Raw genomic sequence first — 16,150 nt, 5'->3', positions numbered from 1 at the left:
ATCCTCCTGCCTCAGTCTCCTGAGTGCTGGGATTATAGGTGTCTGTCACCATGCTGGCCATCTTAACTACTTTTAACTACACAGCTCAGTGGCAGTAAATGCTGACGTCATTGGGTGTGTTACTCCTACCTGTTACACAGACGGACCTCTGTATCCCAATCTGTTCCTCACCGCTGCTCTGCCCTGGCAACCATATTTTCTACCTCTCCCCCTCCCCCTCCCCCTCCCCCCTCCCCCCTCCCTCTCTCTCTCTCTCTCTCTCTCTCTCTCTCTCTCTCTCTCTCTCTCTCTCTCTCTCTTCTTCTTCTTTTTTTTTTTTCAGTTTCAAAAATCAATTTCTTACATTTTACTGGCCATTCCCGAGCTGCTCGTTTTTATCTCAGAATCTACCTCTCGTTTATATAATTTTTGGTTACTCTGAGTACCTCATGTAAGGGTCATAAGTATTTTGTCTTTGTGTGACTAGCTTATTTTACTAATACAGTGCCCTCAAGCTTTATCTGTGCCGTAGTCTATACAAAATACCTTCCTTTTAAAGGCTGTACAATACTTTGGCTTTGCAGACTTTCACACCACGTATTTTTTCCTGTTTATTGTATATAATTGCCCCCTCAATGTCCCATATATAGCACAGCTGGGAACTTTATGTGTATTATCATATGTAATCCTTTTCATGATAGAAAATTTGTAATTTGTTCTTAATTTGCAGCTTTTTTCAAAGAACAAACCTCCAAAGGGCCTGTATGTTTATGGAGACGTTGGTAAGTGTTGAATACGTCCTGGGGGGCGGGCGGCCAGAAGCTTCTGAAGGTTTCACTCAGGGACAGCAGCTTCCATGTCCACCTCAGTCCCAAAGCACAGGAGAACTGGCTGAGGACTGTGAAGTGGGAGGGAGAGAGGGACAGTGACCCAGCCTTCACCCTTCTTCTCCTAGGCTGTGGCTGTAACTTAAGGCAGAACTGGGTGCCATGTGAGGGTGACTGCTTTATTATGCATGAAGTGAAGTGAGCCGGCCCGCAGGAAGTTGTCTGTGGCTGACGTCACAGCCAGGAGCTCATGACCGTGCTGTTTGTCTCTGCGAACTCCTTTTTAAAATTAAGCGTATGCTTTTTGACTTTCTGGTTGCCACCCAGATTTCTATCGATAATCTAAGCCCTTAGAGTAATGACCCGGTTATCATTATTATCTGTCCGCCCCCACCCTAGCCCCCACACAGGGTCTCTCTGTGTTCCCTGCGCTGGTGTCCATTTTGTGGACTCACACCCCTCCTGCCTCAGCAGCCCCTGTCCTGTAGTCTCCTTTAAAGCAGTTAGTAGATGCGGTTGGGGCGTGAGCCGCAGTACTTCCTTGATCTCCTAGTTCTGTCCATGGGGTGGACTTGCCTTTCCTTAGCTACTAGGCTGGTTGTGAGTTTTGAGATGATGTTTTTCATTCACAGCAGGTGCTGGGCAGTGTTCTGTGTCTGCGCGGGGTGCTGCTCACAGCCTGCGCCCGGGCACTGCTCACAACCTCCTTCTGGCCAGCTTGTGTTCTTTGGGAGAGCATTGTACTTCCTGTACCTTCACTTTCATGTTCCGTCATTACAAAAACCTGTTCCTTGTTGTTCCTGTTACCTTAACCACTTGACCTTAAATGGAGATGGTTAGTAGAGACTTCTGCAAAAGGGCTTCAAAAACAAGACTGGTAAAAGTTGCTCCCATGGGCTGGAGAGATGGTTCAGGGGTTAAGTGCATGGGCTGCTCTTCCAGAGGACCGGGGTTCAATTCCCAGCACCCACATGGCAGCTCACAACTGTCCGTCCAGTTCCAGGGGATCTGCCACCCTCACACAGACCTACATGCAGGCAAAACACCAATGCACATAAAATAAATAAATAATTTTTAAAAGTTGCTCCCATAGTCTAACTAATTGAATGGAGATATAGTATGAATAATGCAGCTGAGTCCTTGAAAAAAAAAAAAAAAAACTAGCCACAAATGAGGTGCAGACCTGCAGCCCCAACACTCAGGGGGAGTATGAGCTTGAGGCTAGCCTGGGCGATGTTGTAAGGCCTTGTCTCAAATAAAACAGAATAATGAGAAGAAAGAGGGAGAGAGAGGGGGAGGGAGGGAGAAAGAAATATCGGGGATGTTCAGTCTAGGCTGGGTACATGCTGTTGGTTAAAATACTTTTTTTTTTATAACACAAAGGGGAAGAGAGACAAACCTTGAACTAGGAAGTGATAACTTTTGGTGGCTAGAATCAGTTTCGAATACTCAGAAGAGGGGGAATAAGAAGTCAAGTTCTCATTTTGGGGGCTCTTGGCTAGAATAGCCTGAGAATGCCACCCCAGACTCTTATTCTTTACCATCCCATTCCCAGGAAACCAGTTTCCTGGAAAGGAGGGTACCTGCTTCCTGTCATCCCTTGCTACGCCCCATTTCTCCACTGCCTTGTGCTCTGTGGCACCCACCATATTGTTTAAAAACTTTATCAGCTATTAGTTTGAAGTGAGATAATTTGAAGACTGTCTCATGAATAAACTAAAAAATAGTTTTACAGGGGCAAAAAAAATCCAGTCACACAAGAATTTTCCTCCTTTTAAAGGCTAAAGAGTGTTCCATCACATGAATGTAGCACAGGCTGTTATCCACTTATCTACCAGTGGGTGTTTGGAGTCCTTCTGCCTTCAGTTGTTGTGAATAATGCTACTATGAGCACTGATGTATAGATCTTGGTTTGCATCCCCACTTTCCGTTATTTTATATCCCCCAAAGCGGGGTTGCTAGACGGTGGCTGTGTTGTGTTTACTTAGGGGCCTGCCACACTGTTCCCAGGCAGTGGAGCGTGCCGTTGTCCTGCCTGCCAGCAAGTGGAACCCAGGAGCTCTGTCTTCATTTTGCTGTTGTTCTGAGTTTTGAGATGGGGTCTTATTAAATCCGAGCCGGCCTCAAACTCAGTGTGTAGCTGAGACTGTCCTCGGCATTCTGGACTTGTAGGAGTGTGTGCCCCAGTGCCTCGTGGTTGAGTACCATTGTGCTCAGGGCCTTCCAAAGGCTCCTCAGACACTTGTCTGGAGGCAAGGATGAGAAATGAAATCAGAGACTGGGATACCTAGTCTGGGATACCAGAAAAATGCCCTTAGGGCAGCTCACACAAATGACCGGCTGTGTGCAGACTCTAGCCCTTGCTTTGTGTTTCCTCTATATTGTTTAGTTGAGATAGGGGTTAGTTTTTTTTTTTCTTCAGTATTTTCAGTGATTTAGCTTTTGGTTTATTGATTTCTTAATTTTATTATTTCCTTTCTTTTTTACTTTGGGTTTCATTTGCTGCCTTTTCTGAGTTTGTAGAATAGTATAAGTTCCTATTGATTTTAAAGTGTTGCTTTTTTTTTTTTTTTTTTTTTTTTTTTTTGGTTTTTCGAGACAGGGTTTCTCTGTGTAGCTTTGCGCCTTTCCTGGGACTCACTTGGTAGTCCAGGCTGGCCTCGAACTCACAGAGATCCGCCTGGCTCTGCCTCCCGAGTGCTGGGATTAAAGGCGTGAGCCACCACCGCCCGGCTAAAGTGTTGCTTTTTAATATAAGCATTTGAAGTTATAAAATTACCTCTAAGAGTTACTTTGGCAGTGCTCATCAAATGTTGATATGTCTTTGACTTTCCATTTTGTTTGAAGCAGGATAGAAAGACAAAATTATGAGGGTATGAGGAAAAGGAGTCACCCCGAGTCTGATCAAAGTCTCTGCCAGTTGAGGATCAAGAGTTCCACTACTACCAGGTGGTGGTGGCGCACGCCTTTAATACTAGTACTCTGGAGGCAGAGGCAGGTGGATCTCTGTGAGTTCGAGGCCAGCCTGAGGTACAGAGCGAGATCCAGGACAGGCTCCAAAACTACACAGAGAAACCCTGTCTCGAAACAAACAAACAAACAAACAAACAAAAAGTTCCAACACAATTAACATTGGCTGTATAGACTGCCTACATAAAGACATTCCTTGCAATGTAAGGACATTTGAATAAGAATGCTAAGATAGCAGAGAGCCATGTTTAAGGCCTGAACACCTGTATCCTTTAGTGTGATCCTGTCCATGTACTCTCCTATTAATTTTAGTTCGCAGTTAGCGTCTCATGCAATCCCTGTGATCTGAAGTGTTACTTTGTCTGCTGTATTCCTGGTGACTCCATGATCTAATTTAAAATTCTTGGGCACCCTTTAAAGACAACTTGAAACTCCACCAAATCATATGTATGGCTATTATAAAGACAAGGAAATGAGGCCCTCCTCTGGGAAGCCAATGCCCGTAGTCTCAGACCTGTCTCATGCTCTCTCTGAGTACCTCTTTCTTTCTTTCTTTTAATCCTTGTGTCTAATCTGTGTTTAAAATGAACTGCAGCTCTGCTTTATCCTGGTTCATCCTGAAAGTCCTTTCTGTGGCAAAGTCAAGGATCCTACTTTACCTAAGGGGAGTCTAGAAAGAATTCAAGCTGCTGTGGGAGGTAGTGTGGGGCTGCATGGGTTGCTTAACTACATGTTGATAAATTTCTAAATATCTGATTGATTTCTAGTTGATTTTATTGTGGTCCCAGAAAATGATGTGTATGATTCAATTACTTTCCCTTCATATTTCAGAAAACTAACTATGATTTAGGGTTGAATGTTGTGGAATAGAATATTTGTTTAACTATGTAAAGATGTGTTGCTGTTTGGCATTGCCTCACTAAGGCACCTAATTGGTCTAATAAAAAGCTGAATGAACAATAGCTAGGCAGAGGAGGGATAGATGGGGCTGGCGAGCAGAGAGTAAAGAGGAGCTGGCCAGCCAGCTGGGGATCAGCCAGCCGGGCATGGAGGAAGCAGGAAAGCAGGGTAGACAGTACGTAGATGAGGTAAATGAGTCTTAGGGTAGCACACAGATGAATAGAAATGAGTTAATTTAAGTTAAAAAAATAAAAGCTAGCTAGAAACAAGTCTAAGTTAAGGCTGAGCATTCATAATTAATAATAAGTCTCTGTGTCATGATTTGGGGACTGGTGGCCCAAGAAAGCCTGCTACATTTGGCGCTCAGGATGGGGCATGTATTTCTATGTAGGGCCAGAGAAAGCTGAAAAAAAAAAAAGAAAAAAAATGATAGGGTGGGCAGGAGAGATGGCTCAGTGGTTAAGGGCACTGGCTGCTCCTCCTAAAGGTCCTGAGTTCAATTCCCAGCAACCACATGGTGACTCACAGCCATCTTTAATGAGATCTGGCACCCTCTTCTGGCCAGCAGGCATACATGCAGACAGAACACTGTATACATAATAAATAAATAAATCTTTTTTAAAAAATGAGAGGGCTTCCTAGTAGCCCTGTGCTCGTAGCATATCATACAGAGACACAGCTCTGCTGTACAGCGAGCACTTGAGCAGCTGGCACATTAAACAGAAACAACAAGCTAAGTAAAAATGTCCGCCACTGTGGGCACCAACTTCCTAGAGCTGGGTAGTTAAATGCAGCTCCCAGTTAAACTCAGCGCCCGGTTAAATGCAGCTCTTGGCCAAGCCTGTGGGTGTAAAACTTGGCTCTCTTGTCCCGAGCAGGGCAGAGCCAGGCACCAGCCCAAAGCTGCACTAAGGTTTGGCTCAAGGGTCAGAGAATGTTACAGGTGCACAGTGAAGCAGGTCCAGACCGAAAAACCCTCTAAACAGGTTACAGTGTGCTTAAAAATGTGTGTAGGTGCTTAAGAAAGAAAAGAAAATGAGATAGGCACAGGAAAAAATAGTTTAAAAATGATAAAGTCTTTAAAGAGAGAGTAAAGTAATATAAAGGAAAAAAGTTATGTAAAGATGGGAAAAGGGAGTCTGGATCTAGTATGGTGCTATGTTGACTTTGAATTTTTTGAGTGCTGGTGAACAAATAACAGCTGCTGAGAGAAACTGGATTGAAAAAGGGACTGCTGAATTAAACCAGCCTAGATACTTAGGGATGTCTTAACTTTAAAATGGAATCCAGAAAATGTATTGCACTGGGGGAGAGGTTATACTTTTGTTTCCACAGGAAACGAAAGGTTGTGGATTCCTTCAAAGTTAATAGAGATCAGGTTTGATTGGGGAGACCCCCTGAAAATCTTGGCTACAGACATAAAGAAATAAACCAAGAAAAACTACAAGACAGGTGACATATGTACTGACCCCTCTGTGTGGGAACAGTTCTGAGACTGGACAACAAATGTTACAACTAATTTTTCCAAGACTTGACCATTATCTGTATTTTTTTCAGGGTCTCCTGGGGATGTTATCACCCTCAGACAATAGGAAGTAGTCTAGAGAACACAATGCCCTCATTCCCAAGAGGTGGGGTGGGTGGTTTTTGGTCATTCAGTGGGTTATGGATGTTTGTTATCATTATGGAGCATATAGGAATATAGGATAAAAAGACAACTATTAACCTCAAATAATGTACATTGGTATGGATTTTGGTATATTGATACAAATTAAAGTTATTTTTGTTATACTGTATATATGTTTCCACTCTTGTTTGGAGTATTGTGCTTATGTAGCTCATTTAAAAATGTAATGTATAATTAAGAAATGCAGGTTAGTAGTTATTCATCTATAATAATCAAACTTTAATCGTATTAAGTATGTTTTCAAGGTTAAGCAGATATATTTTAGATAGATACATGATCTTCAAATGTTTCAGAGACATACAGAATATGGCATTTAAGATGTTTAATAACTTAAGGCTTTTCATGACAGCAAGACACATCTGCTCCTGGCAGCACCAATCTACTTTATAACAGGGTGATGGGCACCGAAGAACCTCCATATGGAGTTTGCTTTCTTTGTGACAAAGCTAGTCATTTGGGCAAAAAACTATCCTTGCCTTGACTGCTGACAGTATGCCATTGAAACTAGACATACAGGATACAAAAGAAAGTGACTGCCGAACTTTGCCAAAACAAGGCAGGATAGTCCTTCAAAATTCCTGCTTCATAGAAAAGTCTGTCAGGTGTTCTAGGCCTGTAGACCAAAGATGGATGCTTCAATGTTACCGAGGACCCTTGGGTGACTGTCCAGGCAGTCAGCTGTCTCTGTCACTTCTATAGTTTTGGAAGTGGCTTGCACTGCACTTCTTGTTTACTTGGGTAATAGTATATCTTTCTGGGGTCTTTGATGGAGTTGAAGACTAGATAGTTACAGTTTTCCTTAGTTATGATAGAAGGTGAATTAGGTACAAAACTTTGGACTCACCAAGATAGGATAAATAATAGAATATTTCCTCTGCATTTGCCAAATACGAATGGACTGGATACTGTAAATGTAACTCTTACTTGATAATTGTTCTTATTGTATATAGTTTTACTATGTTAAAGTTAAAACCTTTCCTTTTTATTTAGACAAAATGGGGGAAATGTTGTGGAATAGAATATTTGTTTAACTATGTAAAGATGTGTTGCTGTTTGACCTTGCCTGCCTAAGACACCTGATTGGTCTAATAAAAAGCTGAATGAACAATAGCTAGGCAGAGGAGGGGTAGATGGGGCTGGCAGGCAGAGATAAAAGAAGAACTGGCCAGCCAGCCAAGGATCAGCCAGCCAGACCAGAGGAAGCAGGAAAGCAGGATGGATAGTACATAGATGAGGTAAATGAGTCTCAGGGCAGCACATAGATTAATAGCAATGGGTTAATTTAAATTAATAAAAGAAAAGCTAGTTAGAAACAAGTCTAAGTTAAGGCCAAGCATTCATAATTAATAAGTCCGCGTGTTATGATTTGGGGACTGGTGGCCCGAGAAAGCCTGCTATAGTTCAATATTTCATGTGTATGTGAAAACACTAACCACTTATTGCTGTGCGTAATGTTCTGTACCTCAGTTTTCTCAAATGTTATGGAAATCTGTATCCTCACTGCTTTTTCTTTTTCTTTTGTCTTTTCCCAAGATAGGAATGTTGATAGCTCCCACATTTATTGTGGATTAGGCTATTTCCCCTTTTAATTTCATTTGATATACTGTGAGGTTTCATGAGTAGGCACATATGTATTTAGTATTGTTATTCTTCTTTCCTTTCTTCCTTTGATACAGGCTAGGCTCCTATGGGCTGGGATTCCAGATGTGGGCCCCAGTGACCCCTGCTGTTCTACCTTGTTGATGAATCAAGTGTCTTATTACAGAGTGTCATTCTTTATCTTTAGCAATATTCCTGATTCCTTGTCCAGTGTGTCGATATTCATATGATTACTGCAGCTTTCTTAGGATGAGTATTTGTGGAGCAGATCTCAGTTTTTACTTTAATTTTTAGAGATTTAATTAACTTTATGTGCTTGGGTGTCCTGCCTGCAAGTGTGTCATCGTACCACGTGTTTATAATCCCTAAGGAGACCAGAAGAGGGCATTGGGTCCTTTGGGACTGATGATGGTGAGCCGCCATGTGGTGCTGAGAATCGAACCTCGGTCCTCTGAAGAACAGCCAGTGCTCTTAACCACTGGGTCATCTCTGAAGCCCTCGGTTTTTACTTTTACCATGTGTGTTTGGGTGTCATGAAGAGAGTCTCTAGTTTTTACTTTTTGTTTATTTATCTTGGCCTTTTTATTAGGTTATGTGGTCCAGTTGGTTTGATCAGTATGTTAGGGCTAAAGCCTACCATCTTACATTTGTGTTCTGTTTCCCATCTGGGTCCTTCTTAGGATCACTCTGCCCCACCCTTTGTTCCTCTTGTTTTAAGATGGGGTTTCATAAGAAAAAAAAAAAAAAAGAAAGAAAAAAAGAAAAAAAAAAGATGGGATTTCATATCGCCCAGGCTGGCCTCTCACTCTTTATGTAGCCTAAGCTGGCCTTGATTCTCCTGCCTCCAGCTCTCAAGGGCCACGGTTACCAGCCTGTGTCACTATACCCATCCTGTTCTTTGTAGTTGTTGTTGTTTTTATTGTAAAAATTACTTTATTACTTAATAATTTGTTTTAGTTTGTGTGTGCATGTGCCATGATGTGTATGTGGAAGTCAGAGAACAGCTTGGGGGTTTCTTCTCTCCTTCCACTGTGAGGGAATGGGGGTTAAATTCTGGTTGCCAAGTGTGGTGTGTGTGTCCTCAGCTGCTGACTGGCCTACCTGCCGTGTGTGTGTGTGTGTGTGTGTGTGTGTGTGTGTGTGTGTGTGTGTGTGTGTGTGTCCTCAGCTGCTGACTGGCCTACCTGCCCTGTTCTTAGCTTCTAAAGACTGTTTGTATACTCTACCTTATTCATAGGATTAGTCTTTTTGTATCTTTTGTGTTTATATTTATTTATTCTATCTTGTGATTGTGTAGAACATTTCTGTTGTACTACAGTCTTCCTTCGTGCTCTCCCAGCCTGTGCCTCTAGCTTACCAATGTCATGCACAGCCATGTAAGAGCACTTTTCTATTTCTCTCACTTCCTAAGAATAACATCTGTGCTGATATTGCCTACAACTCACTTATATGCTATTAACCCTGTGGCACATCACTTTCCCAATCTGTTTTACATCTTCCTGAGGCCGGGTCTTGCTGTAGTCCATGGTGGCCTGGAACTCCTTGAATAGCCCAGGTTGGTGAGGAGCTCATGCTGATCCCAGGGTTTTTTTTAGTACTGTTCCTGTTGTACCTGAGCACCTGCAGTGGCGCCTTGTCCATGTGGACATTCAGTAAATATATTGATTAAGAGAATAGGGATATTTATTATATTTAATTAAGATTTTGAAAGTCGTATGGTTGAAAGTTATGTAACTTAATATTCTTTTCTTTTTTTTGAGACATGTCTTGCTATGTAACTCAGACTAGCTTCCAGCTCACATGATGACCTTGCTCCATTTTAAGCCCATTTGACAGAGAGTTCACACAAATATCAAGTTCAAGTACATGTTCTCCACATTCTAGATAATTCTAGAGCTTTGCTGGACCAGTGTTAGATGCAGTAGGAATTGAGACTTTGCTGCTCTCCTTCTTTGGGTAAATGTAATGAGTGAGAATCTGCTGTTGCTTATTCTAGCCAGAAGTACTACTGTACTGAAGATTTTGCAAAGAGTCACTTTTCAATTTAAGTGGGCCTTTTAGTGCAAATTCTGACTGGGGATTGCATTTTCACACACAAAAAGATCTGGCATTGAAATGGCACGGGCTTGGGTGTTAGAGTCCAGCTCTGACCTGTCAAAGGGTTCTTGCGGAGAGGAGAGAGGGATGAGGAAATATTAGATAGAAATATAGGTGGAGATGAAGAGAAAGACAGAGACACAGGATAGCTTCGGGAGGGCCTTGGGTCAATACCCAGCCTCTTTGAGATTTATTCTAATGGGCTTTTTATAATATGCCAAGGGGAGAGGCAAAAGACCTCCCCCTTTTAAGATCAAAGCACAATGTGCAGCGGAGTCTAGACCCTTCAAAACACCTGGTAACCGTGCCCGTGGCCAAATCGTCCCATTATTCAGCCCTGCTGGGTAAAGCAAGCTCAGATTCTCTGTCCTTAAGTAAGGTCTTACTAGGGAGCCTCTGTGGGCCCCCACACTTGGAGGCTGAAGAGTTGCCTCAGGGGTTAAGAGCATTTGTTGCAGAGGATCTGGGTTAAATTTCCAGAACCCACATGATGGCTCACAACTATCAGTAACTCCAGTCATAGGAAGAATCTAACACCCTCTTCTAGCCTCCCAGCATACTGCATGCATGTGCTTTACAGACATACTTGCAGGCAAAACCAGCACACACATAAAATAAAAATAAAATAAAAGAAAAGAAAGAAAGAATGTCATGGGCTTAATGTCTCCTGGAGTAGAAAAAAGCCCAAAGATAAGTCTGTGTCTTCCCATTTACTAAACTGCCTTTGAATTTTAGTAGTTGCATCATTTGATTTGGTGTGTGTGTGTGTGTGTGTGTGTGTGTGTGTGTGTGTGTGTGAGAGAGAGAGAGAGAGAGAGAGAGAGAGAGAGAGAGAGAGAGAGAGAGAGAGAGAGGAGGGGGGAAGGGAGAGAGAGAGAGGGAGGGAGAAGACTGGAGACAGGACCCTTACATGCCGGTTCGGCTTGCTGATGGCTGCTGGGGTATGGACTAAGTGTGGGTACTGCTGCAGTCCCGCAGGTACTAGGTTCCCGGGTGCTAGGTTTTCTGCAAGAGAGGAACACTGTTTGTGCTTGCCTGTGCTCAGGTGACTGACATTCAGCTGCTAGTGCAATTGTAGCGAGTAACATTTTCAAGTGTTGAAAACTAAATAATTTAATTCTAACGATTGATTATCAGAGTTTCTGAAGTAGGGCTCATTTTGAAAAGCATGTTCTCAGCTCTAAATAGGACAAAGTATTATAATCGACCATTTCCCTCTGCATTCATTCCTTAACTTTTCATCTCTTTAAAAAGCTATTTGTATCTGTTATTGTTGTGTGTGCTTGTGATATATGTGTATGCAGGGATGGGGTGGGGGATGGGATCACATGCCAGTCGGCACGCTTACATGGCACGTACTTCTGCTGAGCCCTCCTGCCAGCCGGCCACCTTCTCTCGATATTCTTATTTTAATTTCTGAATTTCCCATAGTTCCTAATATTTAGTGATGCCAATAGATTAATTTATTCTAGTGTCTTTTAGACGGAAAGATGGAAGGACAGCCTAGAAATCATGCCAGGTTATGAGCATACCTCTCAATGTTGACTAAAAGCAGGATTATGACGAAAAAGGGAACATCAATCTTTTAAAGCCAGTTCAGCAGGAAAAGTAAGTGCCTCCTCCACCCCAGCAGTGCAGCAGCCTCTGGCTTCCCAGCAAAGCGCTCTCAGTCTCATTATCTCAAAGCTAATGAACAATCATTAGTGTAATCAGCACACGCCGTTTAATGGTATTCTTAAATTTTTTTTATTTTTATTTTTAAGGTACAGGGAAAACAATGGTGATGGACATGTTTTATGCTTATGTGGAAATGAAGAGGAAAAAACGGGTCCATTTTCATGGCTTCATGCTAGATGTGCACAGAAGTAAGTGACCCCAAGCAGCCAGTGATTTTTCAGTGTGATGACTACAAAATCATCTTCTTTTCAGTATCGAACATATATAAGCTGTAAAAAAAAAAAAAAGGACTTTTGCTTGAAGTAAGATTTTCTTTGGTTTCTTTTGCTTTGCGGTATATGGAAAACGAGAATGCCTCTCGAGGTAGTTCTTAAGACCAGTTCAGTGCCAGGCAGTTAGAGCATAGAGGCGACACCTGTTTTAGGAAGTTTTTGATTCGGTTCCTACTGTGTTACCTATCTTGTATGTGCTCAGTCTGTATTTGCAGGTAGATTGCGTAGCTCTCTTTATAGGTCTTGTTTTTGTTTTGTTTTGCTTTAAATTTCCATTTATTTATTTATTTATTTGTTTGTTTGTTTGTTTGTTTATTTATCTGAGGCAGGGTTTCTCTATAGCCCGGGATGTCCTGGAACTTGGTCTGTAGACTGACCTTGAACTCAGAGATCTGCCTCCCTGTGTCTCCCAGAGTGTTGGGATTAAAGGCGTGTGCCACCACAGCAGGTTTCTTGTTTACTTTTTGAGACGGTCTGATGTAATTCCCGACCCTTCTGCATCATCTCCCACTGGTGGGATGCACGTGTGTTCCATCTTGCCTATCTCTCGGTGTTCGTAGATTATTTCATTTCCTACATGGTTTGCCTGGCATCTGTCCCTCCCTAGAGCAGGAACATTGCTTTCCCCCAGGACATTCGGTGTTTAGTGTAGATATTGTGAGTAAGCAGGAATGGTCTGGATGTTGTGGGTTGGCGACAAGAGACCGTTCTGACTAGATAGGCGAGACAAGGTTTGCACTTCACAGGCAGAAGTCCCCCCTCTCCTCTCATCACTTAAACCCAGGACCAATTCCAGTTGGCTGATGCATCTAGCTGCCTCTCGCTGTTGTCTGTAAAGTGATTCATCAACGGGACGGGTGACCTTGAGTTGTCCAACAGTTTTAAGACTGTAATATTTGAATAACTTGTTTGGAAGTGGAGAAACTGCAACACCTTTCAATAATCAAATTGTGATGACTGAACTCCGTTGCATATGGAGTTTAAATTTAATGTTTATGTCCAAGTTAAGTTTCAGTCAGAGATTAAAAATATGTTCTAGTTCCTTAAAATGTTCTGTTAATATAATATTTTGTCTGTTTCATTTCATATATCCAAGGAATACATCGCCTTAAACAGAGCTTGCCCAAGAGGAAGGCAGGATTCATGACTAAGTCATATGACCCCATCGCTCCCATAGCTGAAGAGATAAGCCAAGAAGCTTGTCTCCTATGTTTTGATGAATTTCAGGTAAAGTGGGGATTTTCCTTTTTCGTTAGACTTAGATTTATTTTTATTATTTTAAATTATGTGTATGTGTGTATGTGTGCGTGTGTGTGCACACACATGGGGTTGTGTATGTGAGTATGGGTGCTCACCAAGGCCAGAGGCATTGGGTCCCCTGGAATTGTATTTACAGGTGGCTGGGAGCTGCCTGGGTTCAGGGAACGGGACTCCGTGTTCTACAAGAACACCAGGCACTCTGCACCTCTGGGCTGTCATCCAGCCCCAAGTGGAGATTTTTCATAGCTATAGAATGGCACGGTGAATGAAGTGTGAGCTTTTCAATTTTGCTCCTGGTATTTTCATTATTTTATGAATTGATTTCACATATTCTCTGTTATTGCTTCAATTTCACTGTCTTGTTTAGAGTTTCACAAGCCGTGGCCTACTCAGGATAAATTGCCTTCTGCTTCTGTGTGGCCCCTGAGGAAAGATTTCTGGGGCATAGCGCTTTAAGATCTATTTTATTATTCACTGCTCTGTAAGTGTGTATGTCTGTGTGCATCTATGTGCATGTGCATGTGGGTGCTCCTGGAGGCCAGCAGAGGGCGACAGACCCCTGGAGTTGTAGTTAGAGGTAGTTGTGGTGCTGGGAGTTGAATGTGTGTCCTCTGCAAGAGCCAGACCTCTTAGCCACTCAGTCATCCCACCAGCCCTGGGTGTGTGTTTTAAGTGGTAGCAAGAGGAGGAAGAAGGAGGAGGATGAGGAGGAGAAGGAGGAAGAAGAAGGAGAAGAAGAAGAAAGAACAGAGAGTCTATGTGGTGTGGAAAGCCCGAAATACTAACTTACTGTAAGAGAAATTTGCCGACTTATAAGTTACAGTAAATGTCATGTGTTTCCCTTCTATAGCAGATATTATACAGTTGTAAAATAGTGTGCCTACATGAGTTTATGTGCACCATGTGTATGCAGTGGTCACCAAGGCCGGAGGACAGCAGATCCTCTGAAACTGGAGTTACAGGCAGTTGTGAGTAGCTCAATACGAGCGATGAGAAATGAACCTGGGTCCTCTGTAATAATGATAAACATTCCTAACCGCTGAACCATCTCTTCAGCCCCCTAAATCTTAGATTTCTTTATTTCTTTTTATTTTAGGTGTGTGAGTAGTTTGCCTGCTTGTATGTCTGTGCACCGTGTGTGTGCATTGCCCACAGAGGCCCAAAGAGGGCATCCTATCACCTGGAACTGGAGTCAGTCAGTGGTGAACTGCCTTGTGGGTGCTGGGAATCAAACTGGCTGCTCTGGAAGAGCAGCCGGTGCTCTTGACCGCTGAGCCGTCTCCCCAGCCCTGCATTTGTTTTTATAACAATACGGCTATAGATTTTTGCTGTTTTTGAATAAGGAAGGATCCTGTGAAAGTATATATTCTAGGGTTCCCCCAAACCATAATGTTCCACTAATAATGAAGTCCTGACAGCCCTGGCTGTCCGAGTACTCTCCATTAAGTTCCTATTTGAGCGGGTTGACTAATGGGAGGACGGAATCAAGTATGAATGTCTTCATTGGTAATGCTTAATTACACAAGCCCAGGCAGGAATCAAGTATGAGTGTCTTCATTGGTAATGCTTTATTACACAAGCCCAGGCTCGTCAGAGCAACAGGCGACAAGGAGGGTTTTCCTGTTCCATGTTGAGTGTCCTCGTTACTTTTCTATTGCTGTGAAGAGAGACCATGACCAAGGCAGCGTGTAGGAGAGAGAGTTTATTGGGGGCTTGATTACAGTTTGAGAGGATTAACCCATGATCATCATGGCAGGGATCATGGCGTCAGGCAGGCATGATGTTGGAGCAGTAGCTGAGAGCTTACATGTTGAGACAACCTAGGACTTGGGCTTTTAAAAACCTAAAAACCCACCCCTAATGACACATTTCCTACAAGAAGGCCACACCTCCTAATCCTTCCTAAACAGTTCCACCAACTGGGGACCAAGTATTCAAATATCTGAGCCTATGGGGGTATTCTCACTCAAACCACCACATTGAGTGACAGAGGCTCTTAAAGAATCTTGCCTGCTAACACATACAATAGAGGTGTGTGTCATCACTGGCCTCATCCGAACTTGGTTTGATAGTTATTCCAGTTGTCTGATTTCTTATCACAGGATCTTTTCTGTTCTACCGCTGATTAGACTATGCCTGTCTATAAGTAGCTAATCTACAAGCTTGTCAGCAACCTTGGACCTCTGTTTCTTATGAATTTGATCTATCTGGGGAAACACTTGTATAGGGGACCCCGTTAGACCAGAGTACCTCTTTGTCTCTATCTGTTCAGGCACTACTTACTTAGGTACTGATTTTTCCAAATGAAAGTCTTTCAAGTACATTTCATTTTTCATAAATTGGAACCTTTGACGGTTGAGGTCTTGCTTCAAGGCATCTTTCCCATTGTCCCAGTCAGGATTTGAAGTTTCTCTTTAATGATACTTTCTCCTAAAAAGTTACAGTTTTATACACATCTTATTTCAACCTTATTTATCTATTTTGAGACAGGGTCACTGGATAGCTCTGGCTGGCTTGGAACTCTTTCCATAGGTCTGGCTGGCCTCAGACTCACAGAGATCCATCTGCATACTGGACTGATGAGTACTGGGATTAAAGGCGTGCGTACCACAGCTGGCCATTTATTTATTTATGATTTTATTTATTGTACTTTATCTGTATAGATTTTTTGCCTGCATGTGTGTCTATGTACCACATGCATGCTTGGTGCCCTTGGAGGCAGAAGAAGGTATCAGTCCCCTGGAACTGGAGATAAAAATCACTGTGAGCTGTCTTGTGGGTGCTGGGAATCAAACCCAGGTCCTCTGGAAGAGCAGCCTGTGCTCACCACTGAGCCACCTCTCTAGCCTTCATTTTTTTTTTTTTTTTAATTTTTAAGGATT

The 16,150-nt window shown here is 42.7% G+C and overlaps 1 protein-coding gene across 5 annotated transcripts in view; it reads left to right on the top strand.

Annotated features, from left to right (window-relative positions):
* Afg1l (AFG1 like ATPase) overlaps positions 1-16,150 on the top strand; it is a 195,340-nt gene that overhangs the window by 71,779 nt on the left and 107,411 nt on the right. For 3 of the 5 annotated variants that reach the window (XM_052751532.1, XM_052751533.1, XM_052751531.1), the window contains exons 3-5: positions 710-761; positions 11,823-11,924; positions 13,105-13,235. The exons of 1 other annotated variant lie outside the window; for it this stretch is intronic. In XM_052751532.1, the coding sequence (XP_052607492.1) occupies positions 710-761; positions 11,823-11,924; positions 13,105-13,235 (285 nt within the window). The remainder of the gene's footprint in view (positions 1-709; positions 762-11,822; positions 11,925-13,104; positions 13,236-16,150) is intronic. One more of the 5 variants, XM_052751535.1, reaches the window with a different exon arrangement.

The sequence above is a fragment of the Peromyscus californicus genome, unplaced genomic scaffold, assembly GCF_007827085.1.
Source record: "Peromyscus californicus insignis strain IS unplaced genomic scaffold, ASM782708v3 Scaffold_22__1_contigs__length_63687245, whole genome shotgun sequence".
NCBI classification, from domain to species: domain Eukaryota; kingdom Metazoa; phylum Chordata; class Mammalia; order Rodentia; family Cricetidae; genus Peromyscus; species Peromyscus californicus.
This window is presented reverse-complemented; position numbering and strand designations above follow the sequence as displayed.